This window comes from Ruditapes philippinarum, unplaced genomic scaffold, assembly GCF_026571515.1.
Source record: "Ruditapes philippinarum isolate M1 unplaced genomic scaffold, ASM2657151v2 ctg9111_1_1_1_1, whole genome shotgun sequence".
NCBI lineage: Eukaryota > Metazoa > Mollusca > Bivalvia > Venerida > Veneridae > Ruditapes > Ruditapes philippinarum.
The window spans coordinates 1-26431 of record NW_026855371.1 but is presented as its reverse complement, the minus strand read 5'-3'; the positions used below and the strand labels follow the sequence as shown (position 1 = coordinate 26431).

At 31.9% G+C, this 26431-nt stretch overlaps 1 protein-coding gene across 1 annotated transcript; it reads right to left on the bottom strand.

Annotated features, from left to right (window-relative positions):
• LOC132743084 (non-structural maintenance of chromosomes element 1 homolog) lies at window positions 1-20766 on the bottom strand (the record flags this gene model as incomplete). The annotated part of the gene is given in 8 exon segments (XM_060731594.1): window positions 1-5456; window positions 6573-6681; window positions 7606-7722; window positions 8532-8675; window positions 9948-10025; window positions 11202-11329; window positions 14607-14765; window positions 20681-20766. Coding segments are annotated over 7 exon segments (816 nt in total). The 3' UTR covers window positions 1-5328.
• Window positions 20767-26431: the final 5665 nt, after the last annotated feature.

The following is a 26431-nucleotide window of genomic DNA, read 5'->3' as shown; positions in this document are numbered from 1 at the left end:
TTCAGTTTTATTGTGATTTATTCTGTAAACAAAACATTTATTCATTTATTCTTTTAACAATAGATTCATTCTTTAAAAAAAAATATTTATTCTGTTCTTTAAAATGAATTGGTCTATGATGGAAAGTTTGTAATACAATGAATAAGTAATAATACTTAAATGATGTGAAAGTATTTCGTATTGGACATAACAACAAACCCACAAAAGACCTATATATGGAAGTTGTTTGCAAGTGTGAGATAAATGATCCGATATTATATATTTATATAGCAGATAATTAATTGTTCCTGAACAAAATAATATTATTCATCATATAAATGTTTATTCTAAGTAACTTAGAACAATATCAACTTTTTTCCCAAACAACTTTCTATAAAAATATCGAAAAGATACATTTCTATTGTTTTTATCAATATTTGAAAAAATTAAAGAAAATGTGCCCATTGTAGACCTATCCACTTTAAAGATACTAAGATGATAAAGAGTATTTACTGGAAGAAACACAAAGTTTTGTAATGGAAAAGAAAGTTGACAAAGACTGCAAGGTGTACCGGGAAACAGTTGGGTCATCTACAAGTTTAACCCCACTGTAAAACTTATGACTTTTATATACAGTTATGTCCAGCTTCCATTTTCGGGAATGTCCACTACCAATTTTGGGGATACATGTATCAGGATCAATATTTAAAGATGATCAGCACCTAGCACAACTAGTGACAAAGGCTAATCACATTCTGTTCCAGCTGGTAAAGGGTTACACTTGTATGCATTTTGAATGAAGTTAAATCAAATATAAAATTTACGATGAAAAACACTTTTCACTGTTGTAAAATGCAAACTTATCATTTTATTTATTCCATGAAAAAACTCCTCCAACTCTTGAGGTGGAAATTTTGAAACAATGGACACAAATTATCTAAAGTTGATATTAATTAAACAGACAATACGATTTTACGTCTGATTTCAATTAATTTTGAGTACGCTAAGAGTGCTAAAATCTCCTATATAACGCATTCATAACTGCCGTATGATTAACCATAAAGGATTAATTTTTCAAATATCAAAATTGAGCATTTAACAGTGAGAGTAAGGTTACAATCTTAGCAGCCTGTTCTGTTTCATGTTAAACATTTTTACTATAGAAGTGATGACTCTGAAGTTTAATTTTCACTTATAAATTTAAAAAGATTTAGAAAAAAATGAGATTTATAACAGATGTAAATATCATTTAGCAGTATGTAGTAAAAACATAACAATAATCATAAAATATCACATGTACGTCTTTTCTAAAAATAGCATGTTATTCACTAATTACTCTATTTCAACCCTCCTCATGTATTACTTGACACAAATTTAGTTGAAAAATACATTTTTCCTGACATTTTGACCTTGTTTACATGTATGTTATATTTTTATATAGAACGTGAATAATCAATATAAGGATGGTTATCTTGTCAAACTGTGTGTCAATCACAACTGTCAATTACAAACAATTAATAACTATTAACATGCATAATTATTGGTTAGCTAATGGCCCGAATCAAAATGACGCAACATACGTGACCCAAAAATCCCTGCTTATTATAACTTATTATAGTTTCTCCTTACATGACAGACGTAATAAAAAATGTGTAAAAATATCTTGTATTACATTATGTTTCATGTTTATACATTATTAAAGGTAAAAGAGGAGACAAGGATAAATGTGGCTAATGTTTGTACAAACACAGAGTGTACAAATGTTTTAGACATGTTTGCACTAAAATGACAAAAAAAGGTATAATTTTGTACCTGTTATTTATATGTCTATACAAGTTATTTTAAGTTTTTTACCACATAAAAGGATAAAAGATGTCGACGTGCAAAAAAATCTAAAAATAACTATTAAACCTCCAGACTTGACAAAATAGAATATTGTGTTACTGAGTTTAAGCTGATATTAAGTATGTTAAGTATTTAAGGAAAAGAACTCTGTGTTTGATGGATGTTATATCGTTTTTTAATTTATAGATCATGTAATAAATGTATAAAATAAAGAAAACTAAGTTAAAATAACCACAGCTTGTTTTTAGTGTTTTCATAATCAACGCTTATATATCTATGTTTTTAGGGTAACCTGCTGGAAGAGATTTGCCTTTACCATAAGTACAGAACCAAACCCACCTGCAGATCCATGCTGTCCCACCATGCTCTATATTGCTGGTAGCCCAATATATTAATTAATATCTTTTGATCCCTTAAACTTGGAACATACTGTTTTATAATCAAAACTTGTCAGATCCATTACACAAATTCAACAGTTGAAGAATTAGTCAGTACAATGCCAAACTTTTGTGTTGGTTCACTGAAATTTAAAGCCTTAGATACAAAAACATAGATGAATGAGCCACCTAAATGAGTCATATTAGCATGTTTTGTTTAGCTCTGGTTTCAGCTCATTAATGTGTACCATATTTATTTGTACAATGACTAAACATCAAACATACTACAGTTTAAACTAATGACTGTATAATTTCACTGGTTCTCACAAGGTTGATTAAATGTATGACTACTTATTTCTCTTGCAGATCCTAATGAAAGCCAACTAAATATATTTGACCATATTTGCTAAAAGTTCATCTACAGATGCTAATGATTATATTACATGGATCCATTGCTTTGTGTGATTAAGTCATTTGTTTAGCAATTTCAAACCCCTGAAAAGAACTTATCAAATACAAGGACCATAATTATAGGGATGACATAAACCAAGTTTGGTGATGTTTCATATAAAATTATTGGTGAAAGGGAGGACTTTCTGGTAACCTGGTAAAAGGCCCAATTGGTGTATATCCCTCCTGCAGTAAGGACGTCACAATAATGATTCACAATAATTTGAAGTCAATCTGACTTGTACTTTCACAGCAGTAAGAACAATGCTTATGACAGATCATTTAACTTTTGAGTCTTATAACTAACAACACAGACTTACACAAAGACATAATGTAACATAAACATGCATATAAAAGGGGTTTATAATACTGCACGTTTGTAACGTAGCTTTTCATTTGATAATCATGACATTATATAGACTTATTTACATGACTGTTGTCAATTTATGAAGAAATCTCACTTAAAATTTGTTCGATTAAAAAAAGAAGCTTGCTGTATTATAAATTCGATATAAATATTTCTAACAGTTATATGTCTGTATGTAAGCTTTTTTTTGCATTAAAACCCTCGCCTTTTTTTTTTCGAACAACCATTTATATAGGGCTATATAACCTGTCAAAAATCATAATTAGGAACATTATAATGTACATGTTATATATCAGTAACAACTTCTCAACAAACAAAATTAACAGAATAATTTAAACAATTAAAGATATACTATGCTCAAATTTGATAATTGCTACATGGTCCTTTTATAAATATAAATAAACATGTTTCGACTTCACACAAAGTAGATATATTATACTTTAAACTTTAACAATTTATAAATATATACATGTAGTGTCATAAAAAAAACTGTCAGTTTTTTAAGAAAAGGTCAACTTTACTTAACCTGCAAAAAGGAATGCAGATTCCAATCCTTAGTTTATTTGCTCTTTTTATTCAAATTAGACATATTTAGAAAGACTTTCATAGATTTCAATATATTTTTGTGATTAAAAATATTTTACTCAAGGATGAGCATAGTATATCTTTAATTTTATTGACAGCAATGGCTGTCTAAAGAGACAGTAGGTCTAATTAAGTATGTTAAGAAAAAAGAATAAAATACGTTACTGTACATAATCTTTTTATGCCATGGTTATTAATAAAGTTTAATCAACACAAAATCCATACAATCCAACACAATTAGTAATAGAAAGAGCACTGAAACACGAGGCTATTTGATTTGTACGAGAGGGCGTAGCCCCCGAATTAATCAGATTTCCAAGTGTTTTGGTGTTCTTTCTCTTTTGTATCATAGTCAAACATAAAAGCACGTTCCCTGTTGTCACAATATGAAACCCCGGCAAAAATGAACCAATGAACGAACATCTGAATATGACATTTCTGTCGCTTTCCCTTTCTCTGCTGTCACAATATGTAAAACCCATATAGGGATGACATAAACCAAGTTTGGTGATGTTTCAAATAAAATTATTGGTGAAAGGGAGGACTTTCTATAAATCCCTGTAAAAGGCCCAATTGGTGTATATCCCTCCTGCAGTAAAGACGTCACAATAATGATTCACAGTAATTAGAAGTCAATCTGACTTGTACTTTCACAGCAGTAAGAACAATGCTTATGACAGATCATTTAACTTTCGAGTCTTATAACTAAGAACACAGATCTACACAAAGACAAAATGTAACATAAACATGCATATAAAAGGGGTTTATAATACTGCATGTTTGTAACGTAGCTTTTCATTGGATAATCATGACATTATATAGACTTATTTACATGACTGTTGTCAATTTATGAAGAAATCTCACTTAAAATTTGTTCGATTTAAAAAAGATGCTTGCTGTATTATAAATTCGATATAAATATTTCCAACAGTTATATGTCTGTATGTAAGCTTTTTTTTGCATTAAAACCCTCGCCTTTTTTTTTTTTGAACAACCATTTATATAGGGCTATATAACCTGTCAAAAATCATAATTAGGAATATTATAATGTACATGTTATATATCAGTAACAACTTCTCAACAAACAAAAATTAACAGGATAATTTAAACAATTAAAGATATACTATGCTCAAATTTGATAATTGCTACATGGTCCTTTTATAAATATAAATAAACATGTTTCGACTTCACACAAAGTAGATATATTATACTTTAAACTTTAACAATTTATAAATATATACATGTAGTGTCATAAAAAAAACTGTCAGTTTTTTAAGAAAAGGTCAACTTTACTAAACCTGCAAAAAGGAACGCAGCTTCCCATCCTTAGTTTATTTGCTCTTTTTATTCAAATTAGACATACTTAGAAAGACTTTCATACATTTCAATATATTTTTGTGATTAAAATATTTTACTCAAGGATGAGCATAGTATATCTTTAATTTTATTAACAACAATGGCTGTCTGAAGAGACAGTAGGTCTAATTAAGTATGTTAAGAAAATAGAATAAAATACGTAACTGTACATAATCTTTTTATGCCAAGGTGATTAATTAAGTCTCTCACCATTACAATACTTTGTACAGTCAACCTAATAAAGTCTCCACAGTTAATTTAATCAACACAAAATCCATACAATCCAACACAATTACAGTATTATGATGGATGGTTTTGCTGTGGCCTGTTGGATATGACAGGGATACACATTTAATAGGAATGTTTGTTTCATTCATGTCTAGCTTTTCTCTTCCTTGACTGTGATGATGATGCTGCAGATGATGATGGGGGTGATGATTCAGTAGAAGCTCCTCCCACTGCAGCTGATGATGATGTTGATGCAGAATTACTTGTAACTGCAATATCAAAAATATTGAAAAACGTAAGAAACTGATAGATGGGCAATTATTAAGGGAGATAATTGATGAAATTGCTCACCTGACCTTTTAGTCTACCTTTTTTTTCTTTCTTTTATGTATTTTACTCAGGTCTCTGTGGATTATTTCAGACATAGACACCTGAGTAGAACCACAGATGTTCTGTAAGCTAGCTGGATAGTTTCCTCGCATGACAGAATCCAAGGTCCCTACTTGGATTTGGATCCCAGCAGTAAGGAACACTTGGCAACAGATGTCCTAAATCTACCTTCAAGCTTTTGTTACTGCTATATGAGATCAAAGAATTTCCAATTTTAATAAATGAAATTTTAAAACATACGTCAAATATATTAAAATTGGTTCTATTAAAGCCATTTCAAGGATTTTCTTCCTAGTTTTGACTAGACTGACCACTGAAGAGCCAACGGCCTTTGATATTCAGTAATTTGATAGAGAAACAGACAAGGATGTTTCTGACCATATATCTTAAGTACCTGTAATTTCAGATGATGTAACCAGGCAGTGCTAGAATAATGGACAATCGAATATGGACTAAGTATCACCATCTTTATTACAAATATCTCATGGTTTTTTCATCCTTAAATCAAGGATCAAATCCCTTGAACAAAGTCTGAGAAGTTGTTCACAGAAGAGTATTCACACATGAAAAGGCAACAACAATTGTTTGTCTTTGATTGTTTTGCCCAGCTTTTTTTAGACATGCAGCCGCTATATAGGTTATATTGCAATTTTCCGGCTTGACTGGCGCAGGAACAACTAAGGAGTATTATTTCAGGTACAAGAGGGCATCTGAGTAGAACCAATGAATTTCAATAAGCTAGCTATATAGCTTTCTCACATGAAACCTTCAAAGTTCCAGATGAGATTTGAACCAACAGCCATCAGGGGCATGTGAAATGAAGTCAGCAGCCGTAGCTACTTCGCCATGGAGGCTCCAAACAAGTATTCATAGTTTTGCCAGAAAAGAGCATTACTCTACAGAGGTTATTCATGATAATGACAAATACTATAATATTAAAGAATGAGCAGAATTACACAAATAATTTAATAGTGACAAATAAGTAAAGTACATACTTGTCCATGGATTTTGACACTCCGGACATTTCATCATGGAGCCATCTTTAAAGAATTTAGAAGCACAATGATAATGTATCTTTACTTCACAATTGCTGCAACTTTCACCCTGCAAATAATTTTTATCAAAAACCCTATTTATTTATTTTATTAGTCTGTATTTCATAATCAAACCTGAAATCTTTTCATAAAAGGGAAGTAATCCAATCATCAATATAGTCTGTTTAAGATAAACTATTTGTCTCCCCTTAGTGTATACATTTCTAATATTAAGACGGATGATACATAGCACCAAGACTTTGTCAAACTTAACAAAATTAAAATATAAAGAACAGAGTGATCAATACCATAGTGGTATATGGCATCATTCTTTATGTATCACATGAAGCATTATTGCCTCTTTTTGGAAGAAAAAACTGATACAATAATCATTGTATTTCTTTACATTATTATTATCCATTTTAACTGAATACAGCCCTTGCCATTACAGCCAAGCAAAGAAAATGTTCCCTAACATCTTTATCATTCTTAAACCAAATGTTTAATACTACCTAGCATTAAGGTATACTGTCATAGAGTAATACTGACATACTGTATGTCCTTTTTAAAACAGCAGGCAATGTTCATGAGCTCCGACAAGTTTTCCCCAATGTTGATGAAAATTGTTAAAACAGTATGAACATTTCCAAAATTATTGTACATTATGTATTAACTTATCAGACTTAACATGAATACTGTTGTATTTTAAAAAATACTGAAATTAATTTAAACATATATATGTAAAGAATATTAAAGAAACGATAATCAAGACATCCTTAAAAATTGCTAGTTTTCAGATACATACCTGACTTACTACAAAATCAATCTTCTCGGTTTATTTTTTAAAATTTTGCCCTTAAATTAATTGTTCTTTATTGATGAACAAAACAAATGCCTATCTTCCACAGCTCTTCTTATAGAAAGTTAAGGTTGCACACAAGTATAAATCAAGAATGGCCTGATAAAGATATCTTTAAAAAGAATACATGGTTACCTGAACACACAGTTTCTTGCACATATTACACCTCACTGCAGTTTCAAACATTTCTAGTATATACTGCTCTAGTTCCAAGACACCTCTGGTGCCAATGTACACATGACCATTTTCTGACTACAACAACAAATACAAACTTAATTAATAATATATAATCTTATCAGACAAGGACAACCTTGTTTCACAGCTTTCATTGAATGACAATGCAAATTGTCTGAGGTGCTCCAACAGCAAACCAATGTCACACAACTTGATTTTTTAAAAATATTTCTAAATATTATTACATAAACTTAAAACAAAATTCTGCATAAGTGAACACATATGCTCTCAGTTCTGACATTTTTTTTAGTGAAAACTTTGCTTTGAAGTCAAAGTGTGACCTTGACTATACAGCTACAGACCTAGATCTTGCACATAAATGACAAATTTATGGATAATTGGACACAAAGTCCATAAGGATGGGGCGAATAAATGCTGCAAAATGGTTCAAATCTCAGAAATTGATTTTCTGGAAAATCAATATGTATTTAAAAAAAAACAACATTTATTATATGCCTGCACTTTTTTCTATATGCACAAATATGACTCAACTGGAAAAAAAAAGATAGTTGAATCACATTCAAGTGTGAACCAGAGTAGTTTTGCTGGTGTTATGCCAATAATGTGACCATTGAATATATAGTTTAAATTTAACATGGTATATAATCAAAGTATTACCTTAGGAGTACCTTGATCTGTTACTTGTACTTGGCTCTCATGGATTTTACTAGAACAGATCACTCTCGGCGGTGCAAGTGAAACTCGTGAGATTCTATTCGAGTAAAATCCACTCAAATGAAAAACAAGTTCCAGATCTAGATATTACAATCTGAATCCTATTATTATACAACATGTTAAATAGATATTTAAAGTCAGATATTCGTTACCTTTCCAATCCATCTATCTCTTATCAATCTTTCCAATAGATATTCTGCGTCACTTTTGGACATTTTCTTTGTTAAACTGTCAACAATGTTAACGGCAGCCATAGATCCTATGGAACCATTGTCTGATAATACAATCTGACTTATCTGTAAATAAAGTTATGTCAACAGTGTTAACGACAGCAACTTACACCTGTGGACTAAAGGTTTTTACCATCAATAATCACATTATGCTCAATTTTTATATTTGAAAATACTGATAATTGCTATACAGTCTCTTTTTAAAATTAAAATAACATCTTTTGAGTATACACAGAGAATATGTGTTACATTTTAATCTCTACACACTAAAGATAAACACAGTATAAATATATATGTTGATAAGTAAACAGGCCAAAAAAAGGACAAATTTAGCTTCACTAATAATAGGAAATGCAGCTTCCCATACACAGTTTGTATATTCTCTTACTGGTATATAAATATGAAAATATGATAATCCGTATTTCTAAGATTTATATAAATTTCTGCAATAAAAGTATTTTACCCAAGATGAGCATAGTACTTTTTTAACAGCATCCATATATCTACTAATAATACTTTAAGACCAATAGCTAAGAAAATTGTGTTTACAAAATTAATCTCCAGTAAAATAACTGGCATCATTTTTTTAAGTACAATGTTGTTATATTTCTGTCACTATAGTAAACTGTTGACAAAATTACAAATTACAGCATATTCCTCTCAACTATACTGTGCTCCTCTTAGCTCACGGTACTTAACACTTTAAAACAGTAAAGAACACAAACAATAAACTCACACTACAAAAACTGTCATAAACTGTATCATTAAGTCATTTTTCTGCTATATGACACAAGGAAACAACAATATATTCAATCAAAATTAGTTTTAATTTGTCAGATGTAAACCGTGTGTCGGCCATTTTGAAAACAGTATGTCATCATTTACCTCGCGGTAATGGTGTTTTATTTCAGTTTTTTTTCATGTTTCAGTTAAAATTTCTGTAAGTTATTTTGCATAATTTTAAATAATAAAAGTATTTTTACATTGTAACTCAAAATTTATTTTTTCAACAAACAAGAACATTTAGAAAAAGATGATTGTTTCAGACGTATGCACAAATTTAATTGACTTTTGTTGTTTTTTGCAGAAGTTTGTAAAATGTTGTTCAGTTTTACATAAAAATCTATAGATTTAAATTATTTTGCACAAAAACTTTGTTGTTAAGGTATTTGAATAAAATATGTCAATTCTGACCAATTATAACAATGGTCACATGAAAATATGCCATTACCGTGAGATAAATGATGACGCGGAATTAGTGATGTTGAGTATATTATGAGCAAAGAATCAAATCCAAAAACTTTTCAATACTAAACATGTATATAAGAGAAGACTTACTAATTTCTTGAAAAATTCCAATTCGTTTTCGGTGTATGATGAAGCTAAGAGGGTAATGCTGGTTTCTGTGGTGTTAACCTGTCAAAATATACAAATGAACTTATTAACTTCTAAGATTCTGAACCAAAAGTTTTATAACCTTTGTGAAATTGTCATCAGTATAGAGCCTAGAGCCAGGTTAGCCTACACATATGTGCAATCTGATCAGTTTGGTATTTTATTAGTTATAAAGATTTTTGACAAGTACTATGGCCATATATACACTTTGTTTGGAAATATAACCTAAGCCACAAGGTGGGGTTATATTGCAAACAACTGTTTATATACGGCCATATAACCTGCTAGAAATATTTATAATGAATTTATAATACAACAAGCATCTGTTTTCAGAGAAAAAAAGGGAGATTTCTTCAAAAATTTACAGCAGCTGTGTACAATGTATATATAAATCTTTATAAACATCATGATTATCCAATGAAAAGTAATGTTACAAACATGCAATGTCATAATGTTTAATATGAATGAAACCCTTAATTAAAAATTCAATCTGACTGTTCAAAATTCAATACTGGGCAAAGGCAAATCCATTACACAAAAACAAGGGCTATTTGGGAAGATAAAATTATCAACAACTATGATAACAACAATAAGCACCAATATGATTTATTTACAACAATTATTACACTTGTTACTATATATAGTAACAAAATAGCCTAAGATTTCAACTGATTATGAGTGTCATGTGACTGATTAACATTTTGCGGCCCGGTGCTAATAACTGATTATCATAATCGGCCCGCTGAACATGAGTGTGTGCAAAAACTGAAACAATGATGTCACATTTTGCGTCATCAAAACAGTAAAATTAGGATTGAAGCACAAATAACTTGATTTGATCAATAGATAATAAGTGTAATTTCAACAAACACAGCTTTACTGATATATAAAGAAAAATACTAGCTACAATTTCATTCCGTGAAAATAAATTGTTCTTCTAGATTCTGTTGCATACACATTTTTTCTTGAACTTAAGTATTCTTTATTCTTTAGTTGTTTTTTTTGTATTTTTTAAAGTGACTAGAACTTTTGTTCGAATTTTAAATAATCGTTAGTTACTATAAATAATATCCTTCCAATTCAATATTATTGATTTCAGTCCCATTGTCTACCTATTAAACATATGATATTGGTCAATATAATAAAATAAAAGCTGATATAATAGTTTACTTGAACTACAAATTTATTTATACTTACAAGACCATAATGCTTGGTACTATCCACTTCATCAATTACGTTTCGTATTTCCATCCCAAAAACTCTTATAACATCATTGATGCTGTGAAGATATCTCAACAAATGCTGTATTTTATCTTCAATCACCTCTGTCAATGCAAAAAGAAACCAATAGTAACCAGTAACTTTAGCCCACAAGAAAATATTATATATTAAGACACATTTATTAAAACTGATCCTATATTATCTGATTATTTAAGTTTAAACAAAGCATAACAGTTTAACAGATTATAAACACTAGTGTCTTTCCAGCTTTACTGGAGGAAGACCTAAGGTGCCCAGTTGTGCATTATTTCAGGGCCCAGAGATATTTTTTGGGCTTATTTTTAGCCAATATTTGGTCATATTCCCATGAATTGAAAATTATTTTAAATGGTATATTTTTTGCCAAATCCACAGGAAAAAAATCCCAATTGAAAGTTACAAAATAACAAGAAACAATTGGCAATGCCACGAAACCAGGTTTTCAATTATCACCATTGTAGATAAATATGTTGTATTTGAAATACAAATACAAGCAACAAACAATGTAACTATGTGCAATGTAAAACATGAATAATGTAGGAGGAATTGCCACAGAAGAAGTGTTCACTATATATTCTGTATAAGGAAAAAAACAAAGGGCCATAATTAGGTAAAACAAGCAATTATCATAGTATTGCAAGCAATCCATAAGTCCCCTACTGGTTAGAACCCCAGCAACATTCTGATGGGCCATTGGCCATTCGATTTTACCAGTGAACGAATGACATGAATGAACTTAAATCTTTTGAGTTCTAAGTTTGTCTATATCACAGTAATGTGTTAAGTTTCCCTGCCTAGTAAGGAAATTATGTTTATACAACCTTGCCATATTATTACTATGTGGGATTTTAAAGTAAATCCTATAAGGAATGAAGAAGGTGGAGTGAAAAATACCAATTTCTTAAAAAAAAGTTCAAGGTGGACATAATTCTGGAAATAGTCTTGCTAGAGTATTTGACCTTCTCAAAAATGTTGAGTGATAAAAAGAAACATATATATGAAGTTTGAAGTAGATACATTAGGAAATAAAGAAGTTATTTAAAAAAAGAAACATTTTTTTTTCATAAAAATTCTAAGTTAAAGGGAGGTAATATTGATAATTTTTGTGCTAGAGTTGTAAACCTTGTCACATATGATGTGGTTGATGACCAGAAACTTATATTAAAAGTTTGAAGTAAACACCTTAAGAAATAAAGAACTAATAGAGAAAAAGCTGAAAAATTTAAATCAGAAATCTTGAAATTCAGGCTATTTGTTGCCATAGCAACCAGAATTTTCAACATAGGAAGAAAAGAAAAAGATGTGCATAATCTCCAGACTGCCATCTACCCATATTTCAAGTTTCATAAAAATATTTTCAGTACTTTTTGAGTTATCACCGGATCCAGTTTATGTGTTAAATTTGCCATATTTTCAGACTATTTGTTGCCATAGCAACCAGAATTTTCAACATAGGAAGAAAAGAAAAAGATGTGCATAATCTCCAGACTGCCATCTACCCATATTTCAAGTTTCATAAAAATATTTTCAGTATTTTTTGAGTTATCACCGGATCCAGTTTATGTGTTAAATTTGCCATATTTTCAGACTATTTGTTGCCAATTATAGCAACCAGAATTTTCACTATAGGAAGAAAAGAAAAAGACGTGCATAATCTCCATACTGCCATCTATCCATATATCAAGTTTCATAAAAATATTTTCAGTACTTTTTGCGTTATCGCGGGATCCAGTTTTGTGGACGGACTGACGGACTGACAGACAGACTGACAGACGGATAGACAGATGGACGGACAGACGGACGGAGGGTAAACCTAAAGTCCCCTCCGGTTAAACCGGTAGGGGACTAAAATATCCAATCACAAAACCCCGACAATATGCGCCAGGGCACTTGATGACAAAGCTTCTGTGAAAGTTTGAACATAATCCGTTGAGAAATGTAGGACAAGTTCAGCACAGAAGAATTTGTTCACTATATATATATTGATAATTCTGTATAAGGAAAAAAAACAAAGGGCCATAATTAGGTCAAATATTATCCAATCGCAAAACCCCGACAATATGCGCCAGGGCACTTGATAACAAAGCTTCTGTGAAAGTTTGGTCAAAATCCGTTGAGAAATGTAGGAGTTGCGCATGAAAGAAATTGTTCACTATATATTCTATTAAAGGAAAAAAACAAAGGGCCATAATTAGGTCAAATATTATCCAATCACAAAACCCCGACAATAAGTGCCAGGGCACTTGATAACAAAGCTTCTGAGAAAGTTTGGTCAAAATCCGTTGAGAAATGTAGGAGTTGCGCACGAAAGAAATTGTTCACTATATATTCTATTAAAGGAAAAAAACAAAGGGCCATAATTAGGTCAAATATTATCCAATCACAAAACCCGACAATATGCCCCAGGGCACTTGATGACAAAGCTTCTGTGAAAGTTTGGTTAAAATCCGTTGAGAAATTTAGGAGGAGTTGCGCACAGAAGAAATTGTTCACTATATATTCTATATAAGGAAAAAAAACAAAGGGCCATAATTAGGTCAAATATTATCCAATCGCAAAACCCCGACAATATGCCCCAGGGCACTTGATGACAAAGCTTCTGTGAAAGTTTGGTCAAAATCCATTGAGAAATGTAGGAGGAGTTGGGCACAGAAGAAATTGTTCACTATATATTCTATATAAGGAAAAAAAAACAAAGGGCCATAATTAGGTCAAATATTATCCAATCAAAAACCCTGACAATATGCGCCAGGGCACTTGATAACAAAGCTTCTGTGAAAGTTTGGTCAAAAATCAGTTGAGAAATGTAGAAGGAGTTGCGCACAGAAGAAATTGGTTACGCCCGCCCGCCCGCCCGCCGACATACCTTAATCTAATAACCAGTTTTTTCCTTTGGAAAACCTGGTTAAAAATAATGAATAACAAACTCTAAATTTTTTGAAAATATGGTCTTCTTCCATATTATGGTGCTTGAATGTTTGAAGATGCCATCCTAGACAGTGATTCTTTGCATTCATTTAATCACTGCAAAATTTAATTTATGCATTTTTCCCAAAATTTTAACAAAACAATTCTCAATTCAATTGGTATGGGTCATGTTTACAAAATCCTGGAAAAAATCCTCAGGCACAAGCAGGCACGTCTCGAGTTGTACCATGAACCTGCATAGATCTGTAAGGTTGTCAAATACAATGTATACTCCCAACATGAAAATGATTCACAGATTATAAATCCCAAATTCTATATATAATAATGAAACAGTCCCTGTAACTTGATTATAAATATGAAAAGCAAACTCATTTTGATCTGAGGAATATGACAAAGTTTATATTATTTTTGTACCTCCATACTTGTCACAGCAACTTTCTAGCAATTTGAAGACATCATTTGCATTTAAGATTCCCCTGGACATGAAAGACTGTAGAAACATACGATGAGTATCTTTGTAGGCCATTATTCTCACAAAATTTGTACCTGCTCAATCTATACTGCAAAATTTATCTGTAAACAATGAAAACAAATTATCAAACTATGTTGACAGATCACTAACATCAATCAAATTAATTTCTAGTGTGGTAATTGGTATGATATTAAATAAAACAACAATCTACCATTGCCTATCCAAAATTTCTGCAATGTAAGCGGTTTTCAGATTGATTCAATTATTTCTTTAATGAAATATATATTGATAGATGCTATTGTATACACTGACAGGAATCATTCTTGGGGGTGATTTCCCCAATTTTTCTCGCATAAATATCACCAAAATCTCAAAATCTGCTTGTCATTAGGTCCTTGAAATACACCTGCAACAGTGTTAACTGTAAAAGCTATTTTTCACACTTGTCAACCTTATGCGTCATGCGCGGTAATGGTGTTACATTTAAGTTTTTTCATGTTTCAGTTAAAATTTCTACATGTTATTTTGCTTGATTTTAAATATTACAATTATCCTTACTTTGTAACTCAAAATTTATTTTTTCAACAAACAAGAACATTTAGAAAATGATGATTATTTCAGACATACGCACAAATTCAATGGACTATTTTGCAGAAATTTGTAAAATGTTGTTCTGTTTTACGTAAAAATCTAGAGATTTAAAATATTTTGCACAAAAACTTTGTAGTATAGGTGTATGAATAAAATATGTCAATTCTGACCAATTTTAACACTGGTCACATGAAAATATGCCACTACCATGAAATAAGTGATGACGCGGAATTAGTGATGTTGAGTATATAATATATACATTTTATTTGCTTTTTAAAGGTGTTTTGAGCTCCAAATCCCAAGTTTCTGTGCCTGAAATACCGAATACCACCTTTAAAACAGAAATGTAAAATAAAAAATGAACTATTATTTTAACTGACTTCCCCGTATATAAGCTTTGCCTAATTTCATATTAGGTTATAATTGGTCAGGTGGGATATCCGGGCACTTTACTCACACCGTACAATCAAATGGGCAGACAGCAGTTCCAACCTCAACAGCTGTACCAGTATATTCATGTCGGCGCACGAAACACAATTGACGGACGGTAAGTATTCATCTATTTCTAACATATCCCAACTGTGTTGAGTAAATCAATGTTATGGATTCATAGTCAACATCCAAAGGAGCATACTAACAAACTTCTGGCCCTGTGCAAGCTTTACTTCACGTGAATTTTGTCTGAAAATAACCACACTATCCGAAGAGATGTGGCATTTTTATTTTTAAGTCACAACTAGAACTCCGCGAGTCGGATGTGTCGCCTTGTGAACAATGTAGTTTAGGAGAAATGGCCAGGACAAAAATGAAATATGAAAAATAACAATGGGCAATAACTAAAAAAATAATAAGTGCAGAGCAGCAGTTTCTGTGCACTGCACTTCTTATCAATAAGATCTATCATTCTATGATGTTTCAAGTCCATAGCTTTCATACTTGAGGAGAAATGACCAGGACAAAATAAAGTAAGAAAATCAACAAAGGGCAATAACTCAAAAAAATAAGAAATGCAGAGTATCAGTTCTTATGCACTGCACTTTTTCTTCATGAGATCTATCATCCTATGAAGTTTCAAGTCCATAACTTTTATACTTTCGGAGAAATGGCCTGTACAAAAATTAAGTATGAAAATTAACAAAGGGCCATAACTCAAAAATTAAGAAATGCAGAGTACCGATTCTTGTACACTGCACTTCTTCTTAATGAGATCTATCATCCTATGAAGTTTCAAGTCCATAGCTTTTATACTTAAGGAGAAATGGCCAGGACAAAATTAAAGTATGAAAATTAACAAATGGCAATAACTCAAAAAATAAGAAATGCAGAGTAACTGTTCTTGTGCACTGCACTTCTTCTTAATGAGACCTATCATCCTATGAAGTTTCAAGTCCATGGCTTTTATACTTTAGGAGAAATGTCCTAGACAAAAATAAAGTATGAAAATAAACAAAGGGCAATAACAAAAAAATTAGGAAGTGCAGAGTACGGTTCTTGTGCACTGCACTTCTTCTTAATGAGATCTATTATCCTATGAAGTTTCAAGTCAATAGCTTTTTTAGTTGAAGAGAAATGGCCCGGACAAAATTAAAGTATGAAAATTAACAAAGGGCAATAACTCAAAAAAATAAGAACTGCAGAGTACCGGTCCTTGTGCACTGCACTTCGGGTTATTGAAAGAAGCATGCATACCAAGTTTAAAGTCAATCAGACTTATAGTGACTGAGTTATGCTCCGGACAAGCTTTAGGGGACGCTGACAACGACGCCGACGCCAACAACGACACAGACGCCGCCGACAAAAGTAACCCCTATATGTCACCTTTTCAAGGCGACACAAAAACTTATATTTTCTCATGATAATAAATCCTTTTTTATCATACGATTCGTAAACGTCAACATTTCGTCATTAAATATTCCAAACCATACCTCCAAAAACGCTTTTCTGTTAAAGTTATAGGGTATTTAAGTTGGAGTGTCATCAATATTTTAGTAACGTCATCAGCTGTTCACCTCTTTTTAATGATAACATCGACAGCCATACATCAGCAAGAATGAATAACGCTGAAAGCCCTTCAAGGAAACAATTTTCAGCGCCATTGTGCTACAGTAACTTGGAAAGAGGTAAACTTTTAACTCCATATCACTACTATCTTTTTCAAATACAATATACCACCCCTAGGGCATCATGTGACATTCCGGAGGGTTTAATTGGACCACATGTTTATTACTTATTTGCTAATTGTAATTATCTGAACTGATAAAGAGATAAAAGACATGTTTTAATAAATAACAAATCCTTTGTCTTCACTGGAGCTTCGTGTTATCTTTAATATTAAATGAAATGTAAGGTCTCTGTTGTAGGGTAAGAATGGCAACATGAAATAAGAGCACAAAATTTAATGTATATATATTTTTATTACTTATTTTTCTTTTATTGTCAATCATCGTAAAAAAAAACAACAGTATGATACTTTTTTCTCCATACTTGAATTGTAGTACTAGTCTCGATAAAAAATTAAAATCTAAATCCCAGTTCTTGTGCCAGATATGTGTTTGTAAGATTAATTATATATCACTCATAAATACATGAGGGTAAATTAATAATAACAAGCAATTATCATAGTATTGCAAGCAATCCATAAGTCCCCTACCGGTTAGAACCCCAGCAACATTCTGATGGGCCATTTGCCATTCAATTTTACCAAGTGAATGAATGACATGAATGAACTTAAATCTTTTGAGTTCTAAGTTTGTCTATATCACAGTAATGTGTTAAGTTTCCCTGCCTAGTAAGGAAATTATGTTTATACAGCCTTGTCATATTATTACGATGTGCTATTTTAAAGTAAATCCTATAAGGACTGAAGAAGTTGGAGTAAAAAATACCAATTTCTCGAAAAAAATCTAAGTTCAAGGGGGACATAATTCTGGAAATAGTCTTGCTAGAGTATTTAACCTTCTCAAAAATGTTGAGTGATAATAAGAAACATATATATGAAGTTTGAAGTAGATACATTAGGAAATAAAGAAGTTATTTAAAAAAGACAATATTTTTTTCATAAAAATTCTAAGTTCAAGGGAGGTAATACTGATAATTTTTGTGCTAGAGTTGTAAACCTTGTCACATATGATGTGGTTGATGACCAGAAACTTATATTTAAAGTTTGAAGTAAACACCTTAAGAAATAAAGAACTTATAGTGAAAAAGCTGAAAAATTTAAATCAGAAATCTTGAAATTCAGGCTATTTGTTGCCATAGCAACCAGAATTTTCAACATAGGAAGAAAAGAAAAAGATGTGCATAATCTCCAGACTGCCATCTACCCATATTTCAAGTTTCATAAAAATATTTTCAGTACTTTTTTGAGTTATCACTGGATCCAGTTTATGTGTTAAATTTGCCATATTTTCAGACTATTTGTTGCCATAGCAACCAGAATTTTCAACATAGGAACAAAAGAAAATGATGTGCATAATCTCCATACTGCCATCTATCAATATATCAAGTTTCATAAAAATATTTTTAGTACTTTTCGAGTTATCGCGGGATCCAGTTTTGTGGACTGACAGACGGACGGACAGACAGACGGACGGAGGGTAAACCTAAAGTCCCCTCCGATTAAACCGGTAGGGGAATAATAATAGAAACACATTAAATCATGGGCATTTAATACAAAGGCCATTTTATTTTACAATGTCTTTTTAACTGTCCCAATGTAAAAAAAAAACATTTAATGAAATAAATAAAAACAAACCAACAAGCACATTTTTTAAATAATCAATTTAATTTATCATGTGTCAAATTGAGAATCCTTTCTACTAACATTTACACTGTATCTGGGACAAAAAAATATTTGTCCCAAATTTGACTTAGGCCAAAATAAAAAATATGTCTGGTTCAGGGAACCCGACCTACCCTATTTTTTTACCCCCTACCCTAAACTTTTTTTTGGATTTTTGCTACGAAATTTTTTGGGAACGAAAAGTTTAATAAGCTTCAATATTTTTGAATATGAAAAAGCAATGAATTTTGCTGTTCATTGTTTCAAATATATGATATGAGTTACTAAATAAACTTTTATGTACATGCATTGTAGAACTTAATGTTTGGCCAATCTCAAAATGTCAACGGCCATCCAAGGAGCAACATTTTGAAAGGTGAAGTAACATGTTTTAGGGCATTTGTTTGATAAAAGTGATTCATTTACGAGAGCTGCTTCAATCTCTGTTTAAGTATGTTATGCAAGCAACACATCTGAAAATGGAAAATAAGACATTTAAAAAAAAAAATGAAAATCCCTACCCTCATTTTTGGGCCAATGTTTCCTGAACCAGACATATTTTTTTATTTGGCCTTATATTTTATGTACTTTGAACAATCAGTATGATAAACAAGATCAACAAGGGAAGGCGGCGTTCAATGAACACAACCCCCACACGACCCAGCAAAAACTGAAAGAAATAAAAACAAACCAACAAAATATAGGAAATCACCAGAAGCAGCTTATGCACATTTTCCAAATAATCAATTTATCATGTGTCAGAATCCATTCTAATTATTTGCACTGTATATGAGACCAGGGGTTAAAATTCTATTTTATTTAGTTCTGCCCATTATTTTATGGTTTAGGGCACACGCATTTTTTTACTTGGGGACCATATGCTGCTTTGCATGGAATGGCACTAACGTGTCACATTGAAGGTTCCATGATAACCGCCATATGAACACATCTGCGGATGTTTCAAAATTCTAAATTTTACCAGTTCATGTTAAATGTTGAATTCTGCTTAAGCCGGTGCTAGGGGGCGTGGACGGTAGTTTGCACTTGACAGTACCGTCCATGAACAGGCTCAATCAAACCGAGCCTGCATCATTATAAATTTTGCCGCGTTGGCGTTTCTTTAGGGATTCTTATTTCACTCTATTTTGTATAGACACTTACAACATAAAATTTTTACTTTTAAAAAACGTGTGTCCCTGCTTTTGATTCACCTGAAACACAACAGGTGTAATACATCAGCTTATCTATCCCTGCTGAACTGTAAATATTGATAAAAAGATATTATGTGCAGAACACATATAAAAATTCAACAAAAGACATTGCTGAAGTGTTTTCTAAAGATCTCCCAAAAATATCCACCCCAACCACCCGGGGATGTACACTTTTCATTTTTTTAAAAGACTTAATACATATGTTAGAACTATCATGCAAAAACTGAAAGTCTATGATCAGTCCTTAAATATTTTCTTAAAAGTATTAGGCTTGATCTATATAGATCTTTATCCTCCAGATGAACTGTCTGTAAAAACAGTAAATCGTGTAAATCGTTTTTGTTTACGTTGGATAATCGGTAAAAGTGAATCAAACCGTTCAAGCCAAATTAAATAAGCTAATATTAATTTTCAAAACCAAAGGTTAACTTACATATATCATTAGCAATTCAAGTTACTTCAAACCTACTGTATTGTACATACGTTTAACAATTTAAATCAGAAGTATTGGACACCCAAGTTACGTTATTTCCCGCTAAGCCTCCAAATACAAGTAAGAAGAGTATTTTAGATAACAACCTAAAGGTATTTAAATGCCATCAGGCGGTAGTATCGCAAAATGAATTTTTACATATTTTGATACCTTAAATGCACAGGGACCCATGCAGCACAGTGTTGGGATAGTGTAAAAAATTGAAATGAGTGATGAAATAATGAAAATCCGATTTTCTCATTTTCACCAGGGTCTTTCAAATAGATTTTTTTTTTCAGCTATCATTTCATATTTTGTTTCTTATGCAACTTTTTAGAAAAAAAAATCAATCTAGATTATGTCTGCAAAATAAGAAAAAAGAGAAATACAGAATCCCTAAAGAAAGCCCAACACGGCAAAATTGAAAATGTTGCAGGCTCGGTTTGATTGAGCCTGTTCATAGACGGTACTGGAAAGTGCAAGTTACCGTCCACGCCCCCTAGCACCGGCTTAAGCAGAATTCAACATGAACTGGTAAAATATAGAATTTTGAAACATCCGCAGATGTGTTCATATGGCGGTTATCATGGAACCTTCAATGTGACACGTAAGTGCCATTCCATGAAAAGCGGCATATGGTCCCCAAGTAAAAAAAATGCGTGTGCCCTAAACGAGAAAACAATGGGCGGAACTAAATAAAATGGAATTTTGAATGGGGATCTGAGGTTATGAAGCCTGCATGTCACAGATATAACGTCAAAAGACAAATTTAAAAAGCAGGCAACATATCCTAAGGGTGATTATACAGTATTCAAGTAGGAATACTGGAACCACCCAAGTTGAAAAAGGCCAAAAAGAAGAAACTAAAAGTACAACAAAACATGTATACACAACAATAATGTCGTGCTGAACGATCTTCAGGGATCGAAAATATAACATCATTGATTAAATGTACGGGGAGACTTTTTACAGCCGCCACACGGCATAAATAACACGGGTGTGACGATAAATTGGAGAAATACAGAATCCCTAAAGAAAGCCCAACACGGCAAAATTAAAAATGTTGCAGGCTCGGTTTGATTGAGCCTGTTCATGGACGGTACTGGAAGAAGTTCCTAATTTTCCCTTATCATGCATAACAAATTAATTTTGTTCTTTTACATATAAGATTTTGTAAATACTACAATACTTTCTTATGTATTAATTAAATCAGTATCTTCCCATTCAAACCTTATGACAAGAGATTTAATTGTGTGCAAAATCTAAAACCCTTCTTTGTTTGTCTACAAAATCCCTCTATGTTTAACTTGTCTGCAAAGTATACCGACCCCTTAAAACCAGTAGTATTGCACACGATTTGGAACCAACATGATATTTTGAATGTGTGTGCAAATGCTTATCAAATTTTACCCTTTTACTGTGTGATAATTGATAAATATTGAATAGAACTTTAGTATCATTAGCAATAATGGACCATTTACATATGTTTTTAACTTTTTATTGATTGTTTTAAAGTCACTCCCGGTATTAAGATATGTTTGCCACTCATATGAGATTATTTACAGAACATTCGTTTTGATATGTTGTTAAAATTTCGTTTGGATAATCGTTATTCTTATCTAAAAAATGGTAGCTTCTATAACAAATAACTATCTTATCCCAGAATTTTTTTCTGTATCATATGATGGTTGGCCAGATAAGGCTTACATTCCCAGTGGATAGTACAACCAGGCTAATAGTTTTGTTAATACTCACAAATTTTACCACCAAAATTCAAAATTGACCTCCGCGAAATTGAAATTGTTTTTATTTGTGTATGGACAAGTGTTGCCGAAATTCAATTGGTTAATATTTTTAATATAAGCGTGATATCTTATCGCCATCTACAAAGTACCATTTTCTAGCTCATTTATCCGTGATTGATGTTCGTCTGATATAAATTCTATTGTTTCAAAGCATATTCAACTATTCTGGTTGAATTTTCATCAAACACTTTATTATTATCATGGACTTGAATTGTAAGTAGCTTCGATTCTTTGACAAAATTAAGTTTTGTTATAGAAGAATCTTACACCGGCTGCCAGTACAGACCGGAATATCTAGCTCGAGGGTAATTGTTTGCGGCGGTAACGAGGCTCTGTCGAGTTTCTGCGAAACAGTTACCCGAGAGCTAGATATTCCCGTCTGTATCAATTGCCGGTGTTTGATTCTTTTTCTTGTATATTACAGTGTGGCAATACCACGTGACTATGACGTCATTTTCGGCATCATTTCCAAGACAAATGTTGCTCGATTCGGAAAAGAAAATAGCCGTAAATATTTTATTTTTGTACCAATGTCTTTGGGCTATGCACCAGTCTACGGGGAAAAATATAAGCTTTCCACAGAATATTGAATCTTCGTTAGTTTATAAGCCGTTTTATCAAACACTTTGCATAACCTTGGAAGTTGCTTGTATTAGAGCGGGCTTCAGTTGCAAGCTATTTCGTTTTCTGGCGTTATCTCGTCTACGCCATGATTAAAAAGTCAGGTTTACAACAACCGGGAGTACGGAAGGCAAAACTCTACCTAAATATGTTCATATTTTTATTATGAATGACATAAATCTTACATTTTTCTTCAATTGTCAATTCTGGCACCAGTTCCAAGTCGAAAAAAAGGACTACAGTTTAAAGCAGATTTTAGAATCCGTTGCAAATGCAAAGTAATGTATGCCTACAGTTCTCTTTCTATAATTATATTAACCATGAAAAACATTTTATTTACTATACGATTCACATAAACACAAATGAATATTTAAATGATTTTTACTCGCTGCGCTATAAGTGATTTTAAAAGTCGTAAAATTGTTGTCTGCATTTGTAAAGAAATTGATTTGCTCTTTAATCATTGTTCTTTCACGGTAATGATTATGAAAAATCTATTTGTGTCATGTAGCAATACTAAACGTGGAATTGATAACAGAAACCCTAAATATCGCCCAAAACGGCAAAATTGAAAATGTTTCAGGCTCGGATTGACTTAGCTAGCCTGTCCAATGAACGTGCACATTCAGGATCACTTCGATTTGTATGCTGTGAAAAGGGTTACGCCTCAACGCGGCAATTTTAAAGTCAAAATTTATTCTTTTGTAAAGAGCTATTTATACGAATAACCATATACATGTGTATATATATATAAAGAACCTGTAGCAATGTTTTAGTATGATAGATTCAGCTTTTAACACAGTGGCACTCGTTGATAAAAAATATTTTTACATCCTGTTTTCATACCCACGGTAACCGTTTTTCGTGAACTGGATATAAATTCGTTAACTAAAGAACACTATTAAACACTATCTATTTTATAATTGCATTTATTTCTGTTGATAAACTGCATATCTGACAAATTTAGTTAATTATATCAGTCAACTCAGCTTTATCAGAGAGCTCACCAATATACATTGTAAAGAGAGGAAGGGAACGGAATATTTATGGTTTGAACACATTTAAATCGAGTAGAACTTTTTAACAATGTCTCTTTCAACTGAATAAAACTGATAGGGCTATTTGAGACTATTTCTTATCGATGTGGTCATTGGCTGTAAATGCATGGATTATTGCACGCGGCATGACCTGCAGATGTCCTCAACAGGCTTTTTGTAGCATTTTAAGATTTAAAAAAGGACCACACATTAAAATCTAAAACATGATAAACATGACGCATATACTAAATAAGTGAATTATCTGATATGTAAATAAAGAAGTAAGTCATTTGACAGTTGAAGGATGAAAATTGAACATACTCTTCAAATGTAATCGTAATTTTACTAAGCTTATGTTAGCTATCAATTATTCAATGGACGCATCAGTGGCATATGGACCCCAGTCATAGATCTTGCCGATGTTGCTATTACAGATGTTAATGTAAATATTTATATAATTATTGATAATCATTGTTATTTCCGTCTTTTTGAATGTTTTGTTTCAAGAAATTTGACTGTGATCGATGGCTGTTGGTTTGTAAAATCATTTATCTGTTTACTATTTTCTACTTTGTTTACTCCACATGGCGTCCATTCTCGTTCTTATTCATGGTTATTTTGGGTCTTTTTGATAAATAGAGAATCATAAGTAATGCAACTAAGTAACAATACTATCAGATTTACACGACAAAGTTCCAAGTTCAAATTGTGATTTCGTTTATCAAACTATATAGAAATTTATTATACAACAATTCCAGAAAAAATATATACCTTTTAAAAGTCTCTCTTTTGAGGACAGAAGAACCTATTCGTCACATTCACGAGTGTCAGTGTTTGTCAGTTACTCTTTACAAAAATAAACTGAAAAAATACCTTTAGCTTTACAACACTCGCGTTAAAGTTTACCCTTTCCATAACATACAAAAGTGTTTTTTTTTATTTTAACTCTTTCTCTCACTGAGAGCACATATATTTCTTATCAATTTCACCATTGTGAAATAGAATAAAACACATTTTTCTACATAGGATAAGATGAGCAATACTTTAAACATCTTCAAAACGAAACCAAAATATTATTTTCCGACAGGACTAAATCTACGTGATTTGACGTGCACTATTGCGATACAAGTAAGTGTTATTGCTTTAAGGAACAATCAGTTTTTTCACAATCTCTATGTGAAAGATCAACAATGAAAAACTAAATTGTAGAAAGAGAACCGTAGTCATGTTGCTTCGCATTTGCAACAGATTCTAAAATCTGCTTTAAACTGTAGTCCTTTTTTTCGACTTGGAACTGGTGCCAGAATTGACAATTGAAGAAAAATGTAAGAATTATGTCATTCATAATAAAAATATGAACAGTTTAGGTAGAGTTTTGCCTTCCGTACTCCCGGTTGATGTAAACCTGACTTTTTAATCATGGCGTAGACGAGATAACGCCAGAAAACGAAATAGCTTGCAACTGAAGCCCGCTCTAATACAAGCAACTTCAAAGGTTATGCAAAGTGTTTGATAAAACGGCTTATAAACTGACGAAGATCCAATATTCTATGGAAAGCTTATATTTTTCCCCGTAGACTGGTGCATATCCCAAAGAAATTGGTACAGAAATAAAATATTTACGGCTATTTTTTTTCCGAATCGAGCAATATTTGTCTTGGAAATGATGCCGAAAATGACGTCAATGTCACGTGGTATTGCCACACTGTATTACATGTCAATTATTTTCGGAACAGAAATTATGAAAACTGATATTCTTATTACGCACGTTTTTCTTATAGTAGCGTATGAACATACAACTTCATTCATAACGGAAAAATGACATCATCCTAAGAACGCGATTCATTTATAAAAGGCGCGCGTCAATGACGTCATTTAAAGCATGCGACTTGTCTTACATGAGGGATGTAAGACAGAATTTTCTAGCACCGGTGTAAACGGTAGATTATCCTGTCTGAGATGCAAGAATAATAATTTCTTGCATAGCAGACTGGCGTTTCCGTGAGTTTTACCCATGCCGGAAATATTGAAGGGAATTATGTGCTTAGGATGACGTCATTTCGCCGTTGTTATTTAAGTTGTAAGTTCATACGCTATTGTAAGAAAATAGTTATGGATGAAATGACTTTAATTTCCATGAACATATATCATATTGAGGTAAACCATTTTAAATATGAAATAATATGGCAGAATATGCAAGAAAAATATCTGACATATGTTTGCGGTTCGGATCGAAATATATCCGTCCC